Source organism: Anas acuta, chromosome 2 (assembly GCF_963932015.1).
Source record: "Anas acuta chromosome 2, bAnaAcu1.1, whole genome shotgun sequence".
Taxonomy (NCBI): domain Eukaryota; kingdom Metazoa; phylum Chordata; class Aves; order Anseriformes; family Anatidae; genus Anas; species Anas acuta.
The window spans coordinates 3,455,283-3,475,719 of NC_088980.1; the positions used below are offsets into that span (position 1 = coordinate 3,455,283).

Sequence of the window (20,437 nt, forward strand, 5' to 3'; positions counted from 1 at the left end):
TGTCTAGCTCAAAATGAAGTCTCGGAGAAATTAAAACATGTTTGGAAGTAAAAACAATTTTGCATGGGTAAAGGAACCAGAGCCGTGTCAAAAGAATCTCGAAAGATTCTTTCCTGGGGGAAATGGGGGCCCTTTGAAGTCGAGGGGAGCACTGCTTTGTCTTGATAAGTTGCTGTGGTGTGGTCCCTTAATAACAGCTTGAGAAGTGGTGATTAAGCCAGGTCCACATCCTCAGTCCTCTCCCCTTGCAGCTGTCCGCTGGGGATATGGTTAACGGGAGGTGAGCGCTCGTGTGCAGTTCACATCCATTATGAAGCCCTGAGAGACGCCACCGCTGGCATGGGGCAAGAAAAGATGAAAGAAAAAAAGGCAATTTTATAAAAGAAGAGCTTGAAATATCCCATCGCTTGAGCAACAAGGGCCAGTTCTCGGAGTCTGCAAGCCAGAGCTGGCCCAAGGAAGGCAGAAGATTTGCACAACGCCAAGCAAAAGTCTGGCCCAGGGAGGTTCACCACCTCCTCGCCAAGAGGCTGCTTCAGTTCAAAGGAAATCGTAAGGAAGAAACGCCAGCAGGAACACCCAGGGAGGCATCACTCCTTGCTGCTGGCCCATGGTTTCCTGGCTGAGGTGCACACAGCTCCATCAGCACAGGTCCCCCCGGGTATCTTCTCCAGGCAATGCTAGCTGTAGAGGAGCAGGTACATCCCATGGGTGCAGCAAAATCATCTCGTCTTCCATTAGCTTCCCAATATCATCGCTGACATCAGCTGGCGAGGTTCCCACAGCTCCATTTCCAATCAATGAAGGTGCTGCGTGCCTTTGGATGGGTTCCTCGCTTTCTCCACTGCCTGCAGAGGTGCTCAGGAAGCCTCATCTCTTAGTTCACCCAAAGCTTGTGCAGCCGGTAGGACCCAGGAGCTCAGTCCTCACCCCTCCTAACACCCTCGGGGCTGCAAGCATCGAGCTGTTTCCACCACCCACTCATCATCCTTCCCTGAAAAGCTACTTTTTGTTGGCCCACAACAGTCCAGTTGCCTCACTCAGACTGTTCAGACACCTCCCACCAAACCCAACGCGACATCCACGCGTGTGAGGCACCAGCAGAAGCGAGACCCTGCCCTAGGAACAAAGAAAGCGGCGGAGCTTGAGGCTTTCTTTTATAAAAGACAAATCGTTTATTGATTCAGTCCTTCCACTTTGCAACCTCTTTGGTAACAGTCGTAACACTTCCAGACTGGGAGAACGCGGTGGAAAGGCCCGGTTCTGTCCTCTCACCACTTCCAGAGCTCAGCGACCCCTGAACGTGCCTTGGTGAGAGGCCAAAAGCAGGTTTCAAAGCACGGCCAAGGACCTGGCCTCTAGGGACACCCCAAAACAGCCCGCCATGGCTCGTCTTGCTCGCCGGTGGCCCAGAGAGCAGCTCCAGCACCCCCAGGCAGAAGATGGCTCGGGATGGGGCCGCGGTGCCGAGGCTGGCTGTGAGCTGTGCCCTGGAAGGCAGCTTTGAAGCACCTCTTGGGACCTCCCGGACAATCAACGGGGCCAAGACCACAGCAAGAGTCGCCCATTCTTGCAGCAGGCGATGCCTTGCCCCGGTGACCCCGTGACGATGGGCTAAACTGGCAGCCTCAGCCTCCCCCTCCTCACACCATCCCAAAGAGAGTAACTGCTGTACTTGGCGTTAAAGATAAACATATATTGATTACACATGGTCATAAAAAAAAAAAAGTAATAATAATAATAATAATACATTTCCTAGAACATTACTTAAGACGCTTCCGAAAAGCATCCACGCTTCCCCTCCCCTCCCCGTCTTCCCTTATCTATACAGAATAAAGTGCTTCGTTTAGGTTGTTCACACTAGTAGAGCCACCGATACACTCTTTAACTTGGCATGTTTGGGCAACCGGTACTGAATGCCGCAAAATAATACAGAGCCGAACACCAGGCATGAGAAACTAGTTTTGAGGCAAGTGCTTGGGGTTTCGTTCGCTTCCTTCAAGTTCCGTGCTACCGAGGTTGTTCTTATTTTTTATTTTATTTTTTTTTGTTCTTGTTTTTCAACAATTTTCTTCCTTTGTGAGTTCGACCCAACTCCGTCGTGGTTGCGTGTCATTAAGCGGGGCTGCGTGCGGGGAAGCTCTCTCCGTCCGTGTGAACCAAGGGCGTCTGTCCATCTGTCCTTCCCTCTTGACTTCAGGCGAACCAAGAGTTTAATCAGTGGAGTTGTCTAGCAGCGGATGCTCGTCTCTATTGCACTGTCACAGCCGTTCCCTCCCACCGTCCGTCCACCCGTCACCTTCCCACCGCGCTTGGGTTATGGCTGTGGTCCGAAGGGCCAGCCGTACCTCATGGGCATTATGAGGCTAACTGGTCTGTGCTACCAGGCTCCTGGGATATAGAAAAACAAAAACAACCCTCCCTGCGTGGCTCCCTCCCTCCCCAGAGTTCAAAGCAAAGGGAAAAGAAAACCCAAAACGCCGCCAGGTCCGTTGCCTTGCGGTCTGCTCGCGGGTAGGCGCGATGGAAACCAAGCCCCTCTCCACCCTCACGGTCTGTCGAAGAAGGGATGTGAGAGATTAAGGTGCAAGAGTTAAAAAATAATAATAATAATAAAATAAAATATAAAAAGCTTGAAAACAACGGACCCAACTCCTCCGCCCCGTCTAACCCAACGGGGGCTGACGGGGGCCGACCGGGGTGGATGTGGGACGAGGCGCCGTGGAAGCGACTCGTTTGAGCTCTTAGTACGTTAATGAAAACCAGACATGACGAGACACATCAGGACTGAGTCAGGGCGTAGACAAAAGGGCTCGGAGGCTGTGTAGGACTCCTGGGAGCTGCCCAGACCTTGGAGAGGGGAGGGAGCAGCAGGGATCTGGTTCTCCAAAGTGCTGTGTGCATGGTCACATCTCGACGTCTCCAAGCGGCTCTCCGGGCAGGCTCTCGAAGGGGACTGGAGGTGGTTGAGAGCAGTCGTTGGGTTTTCCATGGACCAACGCGGCTTCATCAGCCTCGAGGAGGAGCTGTCATCTCCTGGTGACATCTGAGCGGGACAGGTCCTCGCTGAGAGAGGAGGAGCTGGGGCAGGGATGGGGAAAGCCACCTCCAGGTGAGCGGTACAAGGGGGCATGCGTTGGTGTAGGGATTTACTTGGGGGGAGAAGTCTGCCAGGCAGGCAGGCTGATGGGCTCCGTCACAGAAGACCATACAGGCAAGGTGAAGTCTCCTTGGGGTGCGGGTTCCCGTCCTATCTCAATGCCAAGTGCAAGGGGAAAGAAACCCAAGGGAGCCCAAGGGGAAGGGGTCTGGAAGGCAGAGGAGACAGCATGGACCGCTCTACTGAGGCCCTCCAACATCTCCAAGGGTATCACTGAAAGTGCCTCCAAAGCAATTACTTTCCAGGCTGGGTCATGGTCCCTTCAAAAAGCCAATGGCCCCAAGAACCGAGAGCCCGTGTCCCTCACAGGTGGGAGCTGGAGAAGGGAGCTGGAGAAGGGGAGAATGGGCTCTCCCCTGTCCCAGTGAGGCTGCTGCCCCTGCACAACCCCATCCAGCAGAGCTCCTGAGCACGTGGATGAGCCCTCCTGGCTACAGGGGGGCAGGTTTAGAAGTGCCCAAGCGCTTTGCTGGCTTGGTCCAGGAGACGAAGCGCAAAGACTTTGCGCAGAGCCAGGCATGGATCACCCTCCCCAGCACCCCAACAACGCCCAGACCGAGGTGCGAACAAGAAAGGGCTCCTGCAGTGTCCTCTCTCCTTCCTCAACCACCATCAGACCTCCTCAGCACCTCCTCCACGACCTGACCACATCCACACACATCTGCTGGCCTGGGCAGCTGCAATGAGCCCCACTTCTTGCCTGGCACCTCTCTGCTCGGGTTGGGGGCTCTGTGGTGCTCCCAGCTCACCCCAACCCAGACCAGGGGCATTTTCCTGGGCAGAGAGACCACGAAGACATGGTCAGATCAACGCGTGACACCCCAAGGTAAATCACAGCAGCAAGAGACCCACCTTGGACCCCCGGCGTCCGACAAAAAAAAAAAAAAAAAGACCAAAAAAAAAAGAAAACAGCAAAACCTCCCTGGCTTTGCCACTCCCCACCACAATTCCTCTTCTCCCCCGCTGGCACGAAGCCAGGCTGAAAAAGTGAAATCCAAGACCAGCTCAACTTCAACATCATTCAGCTCACTGGGAGAGGAACACGCAAGGACAAGTGGCCGGAAAGGTGCTAACCCACACCGTGGGGCATCACCGAGCCAACCGCAGCCCTTTTCGGGACAACACGGGCACATCGGGGTCCCCTCGAGGGGCTGCCAACCCTACAGGGATGGGAAGCTTGGCAGAGCAATGTGGGCTTTCCTGGCATGGCAAGAAGTTGGAGGACGGGACGTCAACGGGCTGACCAGGGTCTAATCCTTGGGATGAGACCCAGCAGCTCCCAGCCTGGAGCTCCCCCATGGGTCAGGGGTTTATTCGAATTGTTAAGGCACTATTCTGGGCTGATTCTGCCGAGAACGGGCTGCGTCCCGCTCCTCCATCCCGGAGCCACCCTCCCACCGGTCCCGAGGCCATCTGAGCTCCTCCAAAGCCACCCTGCAAACTCCAGAGCATCCCCAGCAAGCCGGCTTTCACTGGGACCAGAAGAAAAACCCCAAAAACCCCCAAAACCAAAGGGGCCCCAGGACACAGCACCGGTGTTTGTGCTTTTGCCTATCGGGGAGGAAAACCTGTGTCGGGGCAGGAAGACGAGGCGAGGGCTGCTGATGGCTCTCCAACGGGGACATCTACTCGCCAAAGGCCACCAGGGCCAGCGGGAAGCTCTTGCATGGTGCCCACCTCAACTCTCGGGGAAAGGGCCTAATTAAAGACCAGCTTTACAGTACAGGGATTCAAGCACCACTAGCTAGATTTCTGCTTATAAATACGGAAGTGCTGGCACCCAGGATGGCGCAGCATCGTGTCCCTCCGTGCCCCACAGCCCTCTTGGCATGGAGATGAAGCCGATGCGTGGGGAAAGGGCAAGCCGGGGAGGGTCGGGATGAGCAGCCCAGCTGGGGACGGAGCCGATGGAACCTGCACGTTGGCATCCATCCCTTCGTTGGGTTGAATCACCATCTCCTGGTGGGAAAAATCCCTTTGGGAGAGGCTTCCCTTCCCTGTTTTCCCAACAACGGGGATTGCTGGTGGAAGACTGCACGGGGGCTGATGGCTGGGACAAAACGGAGAGCGATGCCTTTTATCTGCACCTTTACGGACGGTTCCCCCCACCCCCAGCATCCACGCTCCTCAGGGGCTTCCCCCAGCTCCCCCTCTCCACAAAAATAAAAATAAAATAAAAAAAAAAAAGACTTTACGGGCAAGAAAATGAAAACAAAACAAAATAAAATAAAATAAAATAAAACCCACCAAAACAACCCCAAAATGAGGAGGAAGGGGGGTAGAGAGCAAGCGAAGCCACGGCTCCCCGGGCATTTCCGAAGGGCAGAGCAGTCTGTGCGGGGCGTTTGGGGGCACCTAGTTGTTATTGGAATTTATCCTCCCCGCGGGGAAGAGGGGAGGCGGGGGCGGTAGGTGAGGAGGAGGAGGGAGGCTCTGTGGGAGGGGATGAAGCAGCGGCAGCGGGGAGACGCCGGGGCCGGGGGGCAGCGGGGCCGGGCTGGCGGCGGGCTGGGGGGCGGCCGTGTCCGAAGCCAGGGGGTTGCTGACGCGGAAACATTTCTCCTTGTGGGCTTTGAGCATGTTGGAGAAGCGGAAGCGCTGGCCGCAGACGTCGCAGGGGTAGGGCTTCTCGCCCGTGTGGGTCCGGCGGTGCCGCTTCATGTTGGGGCGGCTGGTGAAGCTCTTCCCGCAGATCTCACAGATGTAGGGCTTCTCGCCTGCGTTGGAGGGGTGCACAGGTTGAGAAGGAGGTGATCATCCAACCCCACCCGCGCCATCCACACCCCATCACCACCCCATCCCACAAGCCAGGAGCTCTCTCTCACCCGTGTGCGTCTTCATGTGCTCGTCGAAGTACTGCTTCATGTTGAAGTCCTTGCCGCACCACTGGCACATGAACTGCTTGTGCCCGATGTGGATGCTCATGTGGGAGCGCAGCTGGTACTTGTACTGGAAGCGCTCGTTGCAGTTCTGCAGGGCAAGGACGAGCGGACGATGAGCACCTCAAACACCCCCGTGTCCCGTCCCACCTCTGCCCAATCACCAGCATGTGGGAGCGGCACAAAAATCTTTTTTTTCCCCTAAAATAATGCAAAAAAATGTCTTCCCAGGGAAGGGACCTTACCTCGCATTTGAAAGGCTTCTCCCCCGAGTGCTGCAGCGAATGGACCTTGAGGGACATGCTGCGCTTGAAGGACTTCCCGCAGGTCTCGCAGGTGAAGGGCATGTCCTTGGTGTGAGCTGGAGTGGAGGCGAGCAGCGTCATGCACCCACCCCGCACATCCACCTCCAACAGTCCCAAGATCCCCAAATCCCACAATCACCCAACCATGGTCAACCCAAAAACATCTTGAGAAGATGCACGGCAGCACCGTGCCACCCGTGAGCACATCCTGGGGCTCACCGACAGCACCTTGTCCTCCAGAGTTCTCCTTAAAACAACCCAGTGTGGGACACCCCCCTCACTGCCTGCAAAAAAATCCCTTTTTTGGTCCTTTTTGGTGCTTGGAGCAGCAGCCAGCCTGAGGGACGCGACCGCCACTGCCATGTGCAGTTTGCTTTTCAAAGCCCAGCACTGGCGCAGGCTCATCCTCTTTTACAAGGGAAGGATGGTTACACTTCAAACCCTCCTTTGATCACTTCTGAGGTCTTATTTTTTTCTGGTTAAATGAAATAAATGAGATTCCCCGGTGCCATGCCTGCTCTGCAGCAGAGAACTGCTCCAAAAGCAAGCTGAACAGAGCAGCCACGCGCTCAGCATTAACCACCTGGCACCGCAGGATAAAAAAAGGCAAATCTCAATGCCTCAGTTTGCTGTTAGAAAGCTCACCAAGAGTTAACCCGACCCCAAATTCCCAACACAGCAGAAATAGAACAACACCCTTCATCATGGGAACACCAGACGAGAACCCTAAGGAGACTTCTTGTGGCCCCACTGCCTCCTGCACTCACCAACCATGTGTTTGCGCACGTGGGCCATGGTGTAGAACTTCTTCTCGCAGATCTCGCAGGAGAACTTCTTCTCGGCGTAGCCGTGGACGATCTTGTTGTGCTCGTGAAGTGACCAGAGCTTCTTGAAGCCCTTCCCGCACGTCACGCACTGCAACGAGAGAGGGGCTGGGCAGGGAGGCAGGGGAACGTCCCGAGGCATGGCCACATTTGGGGTTTTACTTCGTTGAAAGACAACGTCATCAACAAAACCTGCAGCCAACATAACACCAAGTCTGCTCCAGACCTTGTTGCTTCAAAACCTCCAGAACTCAAATTTCTGTCCATTGGATGGGGAAGAGTGTGATGCCTTTCCAAGGGAGAATGCGACAATTCTCGCATACCCATTGCCTCCTGCACCAGGAGCTCATTCCCAGCTGGGGCTTTCCTGCTTGCACACAATGAAGACCTTATATCCAAAAAAAAAACCCTCAATTTCAGCATTAGGAGGCTGCAAGGAATATGGGGAAAAAAAAGAGGCCCAAGCTAGGGCAGCATGACTTCAGTCCTTGGCAGGTATTCTGGATACTTTAGCACGAAATGAGTTCTCTGAAAATCCCCCAAATTCTATTAATATCCATAAATTCTGAAAACATCCATTAATCCCCACAACTCCATTACTACCCATTAACTCAGATAACAGTCATTAATGGACCAAAGCAGACCCCAAAACCCGTTCACTTGCACAACACGCCACGCCGTGACTTGGAAAAGCACGTGCAAAGTCTCCCCCTGGAAGTTACGGTAGAGATTCCTTCCTGCTCCACCAAGTTTGATGTTTCTCAGAAAACGGCCAGAAAAAGCTGTAACCTTGGCTGCCATGACTTGTTTTTTCACCTCTGGCCCGGGCTTTTCACCATGTGCCCATGGCTACCACACGAGCTCAGCTCACATCGCCGTACGAGGGAGGGCTGGGAATTGCCTAAATCGGGGCAAAACTGTTTACTGAGCCCCAATGCACATGGATACTCATCCTCCTCTTGTCCAACCAGGCCCAGAGTCTCTTCAGCTCGCCGGTGTGTTGAGAAAAATAATTAATTGATGCCTAGGAGGCATCTGGCAACAGCACAGCCAAGCAAACCCCTAGGGATTCACAGCGGGGCCTGAAGAAGCGCAGATAACGCGGCCTCGACCTCCTCCTCCCACCCCAAGGAGCTCATTGATGGGCTTCATCCAAATTTTGCACTGAATGAGGCTGCAGCACCGTGGAAAATATACTGTTATGTCATGGAGTCACAGTGTCTCTATTTATATTTAGGTGCCTGGGAGGCACGACGAGGGTCATGGAGGCATTCCCAGCGCTCGCCTTCCTTCGTCTTGGCAGGCCCGAATTGCAGCACGAGCAGTCCTCTGAGCTTTGCCGTTTCTAAGTAAATATTTCTACAGATCGGAACAGTTTTATCTCTGCTCTAAGAGATGTTTCAGGACAACTTCCACATTCCTCCGCTTAAAAAGGAAAAGGCTGCAGGGAAATATTAAAATTAAAGAGAGAGAGAAAGCGGGAGATGAAGGGAAGCCCCCGGCTGCCACCGAGCTGCCTCGAGGGCAGAGCCCTGCACCCTCAGGCAAAAGACAAGGCAAATAAGATCAATTCTGGCAAGTTAAGAGGAAAACCACACTGGAGACGGCCAAAAGAGATTCAGAGAACCAACGCGGCAAAGCGAAGGCTGAATCTTTTTTCAGGTGGCCGGAAAGCCGCTTACGGAGCCTGCAGGGCCACGGGTGACGATGGGAAACGTTCACAGGGAGCAAAGCTCATGGGTGAGATTTGGGGACTAGTCAGCAAAAGAGAGCACCTGACACGAATGGAATAAGAGGAAAAGTCCCTCCATGGATGTGGTTAAAAACAAGAAATAAAACCTGTCCCGTATAGGTATAGAGTTGAAAAAAAAATCTCATTTCCATCCAGAAACAATTCCACGGTATATTAATAAAGTTATTCAATATTGTCGGAGTAAATTGAGTGAATTTGGCTTCTATTTATAACATTTAAAATGCCTCACTAAGTGAAAGGTAATGAGCCAAGCTTTGCACAGAGGGAAGTCACCACAGGGGCAGCTGTGGTTCACCCTATTCTGAAATGACCTGGAAAGGGGATAAAAAGGGGAGAGGAGAAAAAAAAGCAATGAGGTGGAGGATGATAGCCCCATGTCATCCGGAAGGAAAGCAGAAGAGCACGAAGCAACGCTCTGGGAAAACCCACTCTGAATTGCTTTACGACTGGCTCCAAACCAGCCACAACCCCGTGGGCAGGCGGTGTTGGAGATGCTCTCACTGGTCCCGGGCCATATCCACAAACATACCCAAAAAAAGCAGCCTCAACCCGGTGAATTTCTCAGAAAGATGCCCCAAAAGGCTTCATCACCCACTTTATTTGGGATACAAGCCTTAACAGACTCCAGTAGCACCTGGGCTGTGTTCCCTTCACCTAGAAGGGATGCCATACCATTCAAAATCCCATCCTTTGATGGGAAGGATGACGTGCAAAGCCCTACAGAAGACACGATATATTTTATTTGTAGCAGTGGCATTGTGCAAAACTGGTCACTGGGGATTAGAAGAGAAGTTGGAGGGCTCTGCAGGAATGTGTAATTTTGCTGCTCAACCAGGACAGCTATCTATTCCCCCAAAACTGATTTAACAGAGGCAATTTGCACACGCAGACGAAGATCCCGTTAGCTCTAGGTGAAGGGCACGCCGTGCCCGAGCCACGCGCGGATGTCAAGTGGGTTCAGAAATTTCCTAATACACGAGCTAACGAGCACAAAAGGCAGATTACAACCACTTCAGCTCGTGTCAGCAGTTCTTTGAATTAAGCTAAATTGCTTTAAGCCTGGGTGGAACCGGCTGGAGTGCTTCTCCATTAGGGGCTCGCAACGTTTTATGCAGATTAACTGAATAAACCCAACGAAAAATGACTCCCCTGAAGTCACTCCCCATTTCCACCCAGCTGGCCAGGGGAAACCACAGTCCCCCAGCACTAATCCACCAGTCCCCTGCCACCGTGGGAACCCCCAAGCCTAAATATGAGTCACAGGAGAAGCAAGGGTCCCTCCTGTCCACCACGTGCCATCAGCAAGGTCAAAAGTATTTTTGAGCAGGAGCCCTTCCCAGGGTGTAGACCCCGGGAACATGTTCTCCATGCTAGGTGGGATGTCCCATCGTGGTGGGATGTCCATCCCTGTGGTGGGATGACCTCCCATGGTGGGATGTCCATCCCTGTGGTGGGATGCCCATCGTGGTGGGATGTCCCCCCCACAATGGGATGGTGGCTCACCTGGATGTTCTTCTCGCAGTCGGTCTGGTGGTGCAGCAGCAGCTCGCTCTCGAGGAGAAAGCGCTTGCCGCACTTGTCGCAGATCTGCATGCGGCTGTGCGTGACGTTCATGTGCTTCTCCAGGTACCAGCGGTTGTTGAAGACTCGGGGGCATTTCTTGCACGGGTAGTGCTGCTTCTCCTCCAGTTTCACCTTCTGGCCCAGCCCGTCCTGCTCCTTCTTCCTCTTCCTCCCTCGCTGCCCTTCCTCTTCCTCCTCCTCCTCCTCTTCTGCCTTGGCCATCTCCTGCGACCTGGTGGCCATGGTGGATTTGGTGGCCTTGGATGCTCGACTGCCCCTACGAGGCTGCCCGCTCTTTTCTCTTTTCACCTCTGATGCATCTTCATCATCATCTTCATCCTCCTCTTCTTCTGTCGTCTCCTCCAGGTCTTCCTCCTCACTGTGCTCCTCCTCCTCCTCCTCCCCCACCTCCGCGTCCTCCTCCTCTTCCTCCTCCTCCTCCCCTTCCTCGTTCTCCTCCTCCCCGTCCTCCTCCGTGTCACGCCCGTCGCCGTCGGGCCGCCCCATCACGGCCGCCTCGCTGGCAGCCGCCTTCCCCTCCATCCCCTTGGAGACGTTGAGGGTCTGGTTGTTGAGGTTCACCTCCACGATGATCTGCTCCCGGTTGTAGGAGCCCTGGCTGTCCAGGTCCTCCTCAGATTCCTCACCCTCCATCTTACACACGGCTCCGGGGCCGCCGTCCTTCTCCTCCTTGTAGTACTGCTTGGCCGGCCCCGCGGGGAGCGTCCCACCACCCGCCCCATCCTCCACCCGCACCGAGTAGGGGTCGTTGCCTTCCCGGGCGTAGATTTTGGGGTGGGGGGCGTCCACCTCCTGCTTGATCTCGCAGTAGTAGGGCGGGGGGCCGGCGCAGCCCTCGGCGGGCAGGGCCATGTCGGCGGCCAGGCTGAGCGAGCGCGTGTCGAGGAGGTCCTGGCAGGAGGAGGCGATGTTGTTCATCTGCAGCACGGCGGCCGCGTTCAGCACGTCCTGCACATTGCAGGAGTTGACGAGGAGTTTGGAGGTGTAGATGAAGTTGAGGATCTGCTGGAGGCCCTGGGAGGTGAGGGCCTCCAGCGAGAGCTCCACGCGCTGCAGCTGCTTGTTTTGGGTGAAGAGGGAGTGGAAGAACTGGCTGTAGGCCGCCAGGACCCCCTTGTGCGCCGGGAAGATGCTCTTGTGCTGCACCAGCACGATGTCCACGTCGCACAGGTCCGGCTGAAAGAGGCGCTGCTCGTTCAGTCTGTCCATCAAACACGTGAAGTGGAGGGCTACATCCTCCACCAGGGAGTACTCGGCCGAAGGGTAGTCAGTCGTCTTTTCGACTATCAGCTGTGGGGAGGAAGGAAATAAAAGCGTTCAGGAAGGCTCTTTCCTCTGGAAAAAAAAGACCTGCCCGGCCACGCCACCCATCCCTGTCCACATGTCCCAGGTCAGGGAGGCCAACTGAGAAGCTTCACCACCAGACTAAACTTGCATTCACCAACCATGAAGCTCCACCACCAGGCCCAGCTTGAAGATGCCAACCCAAACCCTCCCCTACCAGACTGCTTTTGGGGTCACCAACCAAGAAGCTCCACCACCAGGCCCAACTTGAAGATGCCAACCAAAAACCTTGGGAGTTACCTCTCAAGAAGCCCCACCACCAGGCCCAACCACGCCGCTCCACCACCCATCGGAGTCCATCAGACTCAACCAAGGAGGACAAAACCCACTGCAAGGGCAGGCTGAAGCTACACAAGCCCTTGCCAAAAGCCCTTCAAGGTCGGCAGGATGCACCCCGACCACCCCATCACCATGTGGTGGTGGCCAAAGCCACTCAACCCTCCATGCCCATGGAGAGAAGATGCAGCACAGGAGAGGGGACACTTCCACACGTCCTCAACCTCCTGAATCAGATGGGGTTCCCCGGGGTGGATGTTCACCAACTTTAGGCGCTGGCTGAGATCTATCCCCCCTAGCTAGGAAGAAATTAGGACTTGAAACCTCTCCACTTCCACAACATAATTGCATGAAATCCCCCAAATGTGGCTTTCCTGCCCAGAAAGCAGCCTCTGGGCTGTACCTCTTCCTCCTCCTCTTTCTCCCATGAGGTCGGGACAAACACAGATGAACCCGGCGGCTCTTCCACCACCTCGCCCTACTCCACCCCGAGCAAAATCCTGGTCGAGCACGCCCCCCTTGAAAGAAATTACTGAATTCCACTACATGCTCTAGCTCACACTGGCAGTTAATTTAGCAGGACTCACCAGGATGACCCACACTTTTTTTTCTATCCCTTTTTTGCCCGTTTGTTCCTTTTAATTGCCCGGGGAAAGGCAGCACCTGGTAAAACTCAAGTCTGGGAGCTGCAGCCCCGGGCTGGGAGATGCTGCAAACACCACTGCTGGTGCTGCCTGGTATTTATTTCAACCCACAAACATTTTCCACAGCACAGAACCCCCAGGATCCTCATCCCCCATCCCATGGGGACCCCAGTTTTTCCTCTCCCTTGCTCCCTTCTTGCTTTCCGTGCCGGGCGCCCAAGAGACCTCCACGGATGGATCTGGATGCGGCCACGTGGACGCGCCCAGTCCCACCACAGGGATGCGGGGCGGTGATGGAGGCAGAGGGGCAGCTTCATCCTGCACCTCCAGCTCCCTGGGACTTCCTCAGCTGACACTTTTCTTCTGGGACAAACGGCAGTTCTTGATCAACAGAAGGATTCCAGCAAGACGCACTTTGTTTGTCTTTTTTTTTTTTTTTGCGAGCCAAAGGCAAAAGCGCACGACAAAAAAACTGCTCGAATAATAAAAAATGGGTGTTTTCTTTGTTTTCTCAACAAACAAACAACATCCCTCCTCCTCCCTGCTAAAATTTTTCATTTTCTCGGAATTTCTGCTCCGCAACCACCCAGCGGCTCCCCGGTCCCGGCGCGGGGCAGCCCCAGCAAGCGCTCGCACCCTGGGGAAAAGGAGGAAAAATGCAGCTCCGCAGCCTGGAGCGGGGCAAGGAGGTGGAAAAAGGAGGATTTGGGGGTGTACTTGGGACAAAACGCTGCATCCCAGCTGGAACAGCCACCCGTCTGTCCCCCCATCCACCCGTCCATCCCCGTTTTCCAACCCCAACGATGCACCGACGGGAGGAATTTGGATAGCCAAAAGATGATATAACAAAAATCACCACGAACGTCGAAGAAACAGCAAGCCCTCAACCGAGCTCCTCGCTGCTTGCCAGGGACTCTCACGCCTTGATCTTGCTCCAAAAACCCCTAAATTCAGGTTTTTTTCCTCCAGCATCCACCACGCCGGGGTGCACCTTGCCTGGCTCCCGCCGCTGGATGCAGCGAGGCCGGCAAGAGGTGCGCGGGCGGAGAAACGGGGGCAATTCAGGGGAAATTGGGTCCCCTGGACGGCGTCGCAGCCCAGCCTGGAAAACAAAAAGCTGGCTTTTCGCTCCGGATCGAGGCGTTTTTGGCAAAAAGGGGCTGACCCCTCACCCAGCGCCGGGTCCTGCCAGGCGGCTCTAATCAGTCCCAGCAGCGGCGAGGACAATGCGTGTCTTGGCCGCGTCCCGCCGGTGACTTCAGCCCGGGCCTGTCAGCGGGAGGGTTTTTGCTCTTTATTGCTCTCAGATGCTTTCGTGCTCTCGCCCGGAGCCGGCGCCCCAGCCAAGCCCCGAGCCGCGGCGTCGAGGCGCCCGCGGGGGTCACATCCCCGCCTCGTCCCCAAAAGTCCCCCCCCGGGGCCACGTTGGCACAAAGGGGGTGATCCTACAGCCCCTTCCCATGGGTTAATCACAAAAACACGTGGATATTTCCATGAAAAACCCCGCTTTTGCCATCGCTGCCTTGGCTCAATGGTGGCTATAGGGCTTAGCCTCGCAAGAGGCCCAACATGGTGCCATGTGGTGGGAGCGAGCCCCACGTTGCGTCCCCAACCCCAAATCCCAATTTTGGGCGCCCCCCCCATCCCTTAGGACTCTCGCACCCTCTTCCCAAACCCAACCGGTGCTAACACCAAACCACCCGGCGCTGCCACTGAGCCCCAAAGCCCTGTCAGGATTATTCGAAAGCGGCGTGGCCACGAAATCCCCACCCCGCCGGGCCAGCCGGCGCCTGCAGCCGGCCCCCCCGCACGGATGCTTCCCTCCGGCTCTATTTTAAGAGCATTTCCAACCATCCTTGCCAAAGCCCCGGCTGAAACAGCCCATGGGGAGGATGCTGGGGGCGAGCGGGGGGCCCGCTGCGCGCAGGCTTTATGATGGGAATGGATTTTTTTTTATTATTTTTATGATTTTTATATATTTTTCTATGCGCACAAGCCCCCGTTTCCTTCCTTCCCCTTCAAAGCAATCTCGCTGCTGCCCCTTGGCTGGACACGGGAGCCAGGATGCGAGCAGGAGATAAGGGCGAGGTGGGAACTGCAGATGCTGATGCTCGCTGGACCGCAGGGAGCCAAAATTTGGCCACCACGAGGAAGCAAGGACCGCAGAGGTCCTTATTATTTAAACACCCCCCTTGCACCCATGCACTGCAGCACAAGAGGCGGCTGCGAGACTCCAATCCGGGAATTTCCTTCAGGTTTTTCAGCCCCCTGAAAATCCCCCAAACTCAGCTCTCCCGTGAAAACCCACAGCCGGCTTTCGGGTATCATTTACGCCCGCCGAAGCGTTTAACATTGGCCTTAAGTACTAAATTGCACGAAGGGAAAGTGCTTCGATAAGGAGCTCGGGGCGCCGTTTATCCTTGCTCATCAAAAAATGAATCTATATCTAAAGGCCTGTCCTATTTTCAGTTTGGACAACGCTGCATTTTGGGGACGAAGGCGCTTTGCTGGATCCCTACGTAACGGCACGCTCAGACTTCTGCTCGAGGAAGGAAAAAAGCATTAAAACCAGATTTTTTTTTCAGAATTAAACGACGCAAAGGCGCAGCGCTACAACGATGCTGACCCCAGTGCCAATGCTTTGGGGTTCGGTCCCTGAGATTTGCCCTCAAACTCCAGCACCCTGGGATGGGACCCGCAGCCTCTCCTTGTAGGTTTGAGGCCAGGTAATGTCAAACACGATGAGACAATCCTGGCAACAATTTTGAGGACAAACAGCCGAAAAATAACAAGAAATACCACCAAAAACTCAAGAAACACCCCCAAAAGCCACAAAACATCCCCAAAATACCCAAGAAGCCACCAGATTTCAGACTGTGGCCACGAACGGAAACCCGGCGATGGGACAGGCTCTCCCCACCGCGCCGCTCCCTCGCCTGTCCCCTACCTCCAGCAGGGCTCCAGCTCCTCCCGGTGCCGCTCCTGCCCAATTTTTTGGGGATAAAAAGGGGCAAAAAGCTGCCGGAGCGTCGCTCCCGCTGCGTGCCCTCCCAGAGCGGGACCTCGCCGGGAGCCGCTGCGAGGGGGGGTTTAGGATTTCGCGAGGATGTCCGGAAAAACAAGCAGGAAGGGAAAACAATAGCTCAGCCGTGCTGCCGGCGGGCAGAGCCCCAGCGGCCGGCATCCCGCCCGCGGGGTGCTGTAGGGCCGGGAGGTGGGCACGGCCCCAAACCACTGACGGGGCTTCACGTCGCCATCCCCTTCCCTAGGTTGTGTTTTCCCTGAGATTTGAAGGATGCTGGGAACAGTGGAGATGCTCGAGGCCACCCCGAGTAGAGGCAGAGGTGTTTGTAGGGGTCGCTGGGCTCACCTACATCATCCTGGGTTTGGGTGCAGGATGATTTTTGGCTGGGCGAGGATGCTCAGCACATCCAGACCCGTGGTGGAGCGATGTTCCCAGCGCCTGTCCCACCCTGGGGTGTCAGGCACCCCAAAAAACATCTCCATGTCCCCAAGGAGCCAACACAGAAATGCGTTAGCTCCCTTTGGGGACAGCCGGATGCTTTTGGGGACTTATTTTCCCCTCCCTTTCGTTGCTTTTCCCCCTCATGGCTTCGGTTCGAAGATAATTTCCAGGGAGAAGCCTGGAGGGCAGCGGGACGGGTCCTGGAGCAAGGGATCGGGGACGGATCCTTCCCCCAGCCCCGGGGCTGGGCCTCGCGCAGAGGCTGGGTTGAGGGGCCCCGGTGCAGGGGAGCCGGAGCTGCTGGTTAAGGGCTGGTTGCATTCGCACATTTTTATTAAAAAAAAATAAAAAATAAAATAATTATATTTTTTTTTCATCCCTCCGGGTGTCCTTCTGCTTTTCTTTCGTGCACGGAGCTGCAAAGCCACAGAGATGCTTTGGGACAGAAAGACCATCGGCCCCCAGAAAAACGGTGAAACCGAATCACGGGGGTGATGCCGGGGGGACCCCAAAAATGGGCAGAGATGTGGGGTCCCCCCCGCACCCGCTGCTTGCAAATCAGAGCTGAAATCATCTCGGTGCTGCGGAGGGGACCCCACGGCAGGGACATGCCCCATGCCACCAAGTGCAGAGGAGTTGGGGGGGGATTAGGGAACCCCAAAGAGGAAGAGGAAGGTGTGGGGGACACACGGACACTCCAAGCTGCCTCCTGCCTCCCTCCCCAGCCCGAGAAAAACAAGCGGAGGGAAGATGAAGGGAGGAAACGAGGACAAACCCCAGCACTAACCTCCCCGGCCGGGCTGCCGGCCAAGCGGCTGCGCCAGGGGCCGGATCCAGCCGCTGCCCAGCCCCGGCGCGAGGTGCTGGCACGAGCGGGGCCGCGGCACGCAGAGCCCTGCACCGGGGTCACGGGGATGAGGAGCAGGCGAGCATCTCCCCTACAGGACCCTACAGATGTCCCCATGCATCCCAGCCCCAGAATTGGAGGAGAAGAGGATGAAGTCTCCCCAAAAATCAGGCACCATGTGGCCCCGTGGAATGAAGGGCGGCGGGTGGCAATGTCACCCTGCCCGTGCCACAAGCTGGGGGTGCCACCGAGGCTCCCCGAGCCTCGCAGGTGGGAGCTGAGGCCCGCAGGTGCCCCCATACCCCTTGACGCCTCTGAGGTTGGCTTCGCACCCTGATCGGCCCCGGCGGTTCTGGGATTTTGGCTCTCCCGCGGCGAAAAAACGCGGCGGCGCTCCCCGAGCCCGACTCCAGACCACAAAATTGCCGCCGTGGTTAAAGGTTGAGCGCAGCCCTTCCCAGAGCTCGGCCCCAAACCTGGCCTCAACAACCGGGCCTCCTCCGCTCCCTCCGTCCTCCCTGCCCGGCCGGGGAGGCCAGCAATGATGCGAGGCCCCCCCCGTGCACCCCAGCAGTGCCAACGCCTCCAGTTCTTCCCCATGTCCAAACTTAGGATGAGGTGGTTGGAGCAGTGGGGACACGGGGACGAGGCCCCCACCTGTCCCCAGCTGGAGGATGGAAGGGAACGGGGTGGAGGACGCGCCCCAGCCTCGCCAAAGGGGCCTGGATCCTGCACCGGGTGGATGCTGAGCCCATCCTTTTTGTCCCCAAATTCATTGGTGCACTCAGTGGGCTGCCCCCAGCTCGCCAGCCTCTACCCCAGCCTCCTGCCTCCGTTGAGGCTCCCGCAGCACCGTGGCTGGGTGGGATGGGGGCTTTGGGGTCCCCCCCCAGCTCTCACCACTGATCTCCCCGGCAATTCGAACCCGAACCCTAAGGCAGCACCTCAGGTCGGGAAACAAAATGCGACCAACCAAGCAGCCTCCTTCCAACAAGGAGGATTTTTCCTCCGCCGAGCACAAACATTTCAGGTCCCCAACTTTTCCCCCTCCCCACTCAGCCGGGCTCCGGCGTCTCCATCCCCACCTGCACCGCCGGGGACCACCGAAACCTCCCAAACCCATCCTGAGGGTCACAGGCACGGTTTTAGGGCCCAATTTAAGGCCAGCAGGAATTTCATGAGCCCGAGGCCGGCTCCAGCATCCCCCCAGCACATCCAAAGCCGGCGCTTCCCTCGCCGCGTCCCAAAAGCCGCCCGGGTGACCCCGGCTGTTAGGACGGGCACGGAGCCAGGGCACAGGGGCAACCCCACAGCCGCTGGCTTTTGGGGACACCGAAGCCGCCGGGCGCATCCCGAGGGATTTCCACCCCCCTTTCCTCCACCTCGAGGCCTGCTCGCCGCCCCCTCCCCAAAAAGAAAAGCACCGCCAGGCGAAAATAGGTCACCGCCACGCACCTCCGCGCCGCGTTCCTATTATCATCGCTATTCATGACTTTATTTATTTATTATTAAAAAAAAAAAAAAACGGCGTGCACGGAAACAGGGATTTTGCCAGGGTGTTGCAGTGAGGAGAGGGGGGGGTGGGCAGCCCTGCAGCAGCTCCCCATGGGGTGAGGTTTGGGTTTAGGGGGGGGGGGTGGGGGGACACCGCTGGGTGCCCCCCACCCGCAGCGGGGGCTCGGCAACATGAAGGAGTCATCCGGGAACCCAAAGGGCCGAAGGGAGCCCCGGGCCTCCCAGCGCCGCGCAGGATCCTCCGGCCTCAGAGGGCTCCCAAACTTTCCCAGTTCCCCCCCATTTTGCCCAGTACCCCCCCCACAGCCCCCCAGTTCCAGCTCCCCCCCCCCCCCCCCACCCTCCCCAAGCAGGGCGAGCGGCCTCCCCCCGGCCCATGGGTGCTGGGCCTCACCCCGGGGGGGGGGGGGGGGGGGTGCAGCCTCCCTGCCTCCTTGCCCCCCCCCCCCCCCAGGGCACCCCCATACAAACGGGGTGCGATGTGGGGGTGGCCTTCATTAATTATTATCATTAATTACCCCGCAATTAAAGCCAAACGCAGACCGCTTCCGTGCTGCGCTCCACGGAGGAGGGGGGGGGGGGGGGGCTCCATGCAGCAGCCTCCCCCCCCCCCAAATAAAAATTAAAACCCCCCAAATACGAGCTCCTCCAGCCCATTTTGGAAGGGTGCAATGGGGGTGAGATGCTCGCAGCCCCCCCTCACCCCATAACCCCCCCAAAAAGGGGGATGCAGCAGCCCCCAGCTCGCCCTTGGAGCCCCCCCCCATGGGTCCCCCCTCCCCAAAAGCCTCCAGCGGGGCAAGTTGCGGGAGGGCCCCTGCGAAGTAACCGGGGGGGGGGAGGAAGGAAAAGGGGGGGCTGGAAAAAAAAATAAAAATAATAAAATAAAGGGGGGGGGAAGGAAAGGGGGGGCGCAGGCTCTACCATTTTGATGCAAAGGTCTCCGCGCAAAGGAGTCCCGGTCCTCCTCCGCTTGCCTGGGGTTTGTGCTCTCCATGAAAAAAAAGGAGCTGGTGGGTTGGGTGGGTTGCTGGCTTGGTGGCTTTTTTTTTTTTTTTTTCTCCCCTTTTGCCTTTTTTTTTTCCCCTTTGCCTTTTCTTCTTTGCCTCTCTTTTTTTTTTCTTCGCCTTTTTTTTTTTTTGCCTTTTTTCCTTCGCTTTTTTCCTACGCTTTTTTTTTTCCTTTTCCTTTTTCCTCTTTTTTTTCTCTCTGTCTTTTTTCCCCTGCTTTTTTTCCTTTTTCTTCTTTTTTTTTCCTTTTTCTTTTTTTTTTTCCTTTTCCTTTTTTTTTCTTTTTTCTTTTTTTTGCTGCCTTTTTTATTATTATTATTTTTTTTTTTTCTCTTCTTCCCCTTTCCGGAGGGAGGAGGGAATCACCGCGCTGCCAGCCCTGCTCGCATCCCCCTTCCCCTTATCCCCTTTTTTTTTCGGCTTTTTTTTTTTTCTCCCCTTCGCCTTTTTTTTTTCTCCCCTTTTTTGCTCTCCCCCCTTTTCCTCTCCTCTTCCTCTCCTCCCTCGCTCCTTCACCTCATCCTGCCCATCGCCATGTTAGCCCCTTTTGGGAAGAACGGAGGAATGCGGAGCGGCGGCGGCTCCGGCTGCCAAGAGCCCTTGGGCCGCTGATTGGAGCCGCAGCATCAGCTGGGGCCGCCGCTGCCCCCCCTTAAAGGGACAGGCCCCGGCCTCTACTCACCCCCCCCCGGGACCCCCCCCTATTCCTGTCACCCCCCTCGACCCCCTAAGATCCTCCCCTGACCCCCCTTTTTCTCCCTCTACCCCCCGCGGGGGGACCCCACCGAGCACCACGAGCAGCGCAGAGGGGGAAACTGAGGCACCGTGGA

At 56.3% G+C, this 20,437-nt stretch overlaps 1 protein-coding gene across 2 annotated transcripts; it reads right to left on the bottom strand.

The window, feature by feature from the left end:
* Positions 1-1,151: 1,151 nt before the first annotated feature.
* ZBTB47 (zinc finger and BTB domain containing 47) lies at positions 1,152-20,205 on the bottom strand. Of its 2 annotated transcripts, none has more exons than XM_068673272.1 (6): positions 19,522-20,205; positions 10,425-11,795; positions 7,112-7,259; positions 6,285-6,400; positions 5,986-6,130; positions 1,152-5,877 (listed from the first exon to the last, which is right to left on the bottom strand). In XM_068673272.1, the coding sequence occupies exons 1-6, from the start codon at positions 19,522-19,524 to the stop codon at positions 5,516-5,518; spliced, it is 2,145 nt and encodes a 714-aa protein (XP_068529373.1). In that variant the 5' UTR covers positions 19,525-20,205; the 3' UTR covers positions 1,152-5,515. The 2 variants fall into 2 exon arrangements, with proteins under 2 accessions (XP_068529373.1, XP_068529372.1); XM_068673271.1 differs by lacking the exon at positions 19,522-20,205 and adding an exon at positions 15,717-16,298.
* Between the last annotated feature and the right edge of the window lie 232 nt (positions 20,206-20,437).

Bases quoted from the DNA above. Each gene is read 5' to 3' on its own strand.
- ZBTB47 (XM_068673271.1), bottom strand. From the start codon at position 15,953: ATGCCGGCCGCTGGGGCTCTGCCCGCCGGCAGCACGGCTGAGCTATTG. The intron at 11,796-15,716 runs GTAGGGGACAGG...TCCTCCCCACAG, and splicing joins GAGCTGGAGCCCTGCTGGAG to CTGATAGTCGAAAAGACGAC. The intron at 6,401-7,111 runs GTGAGTGCAGGA...CCTCCACTCCAG, and splicing joins CGTGCGCAAACACATGGTTG to CTCACACCAAGGACATGCCC.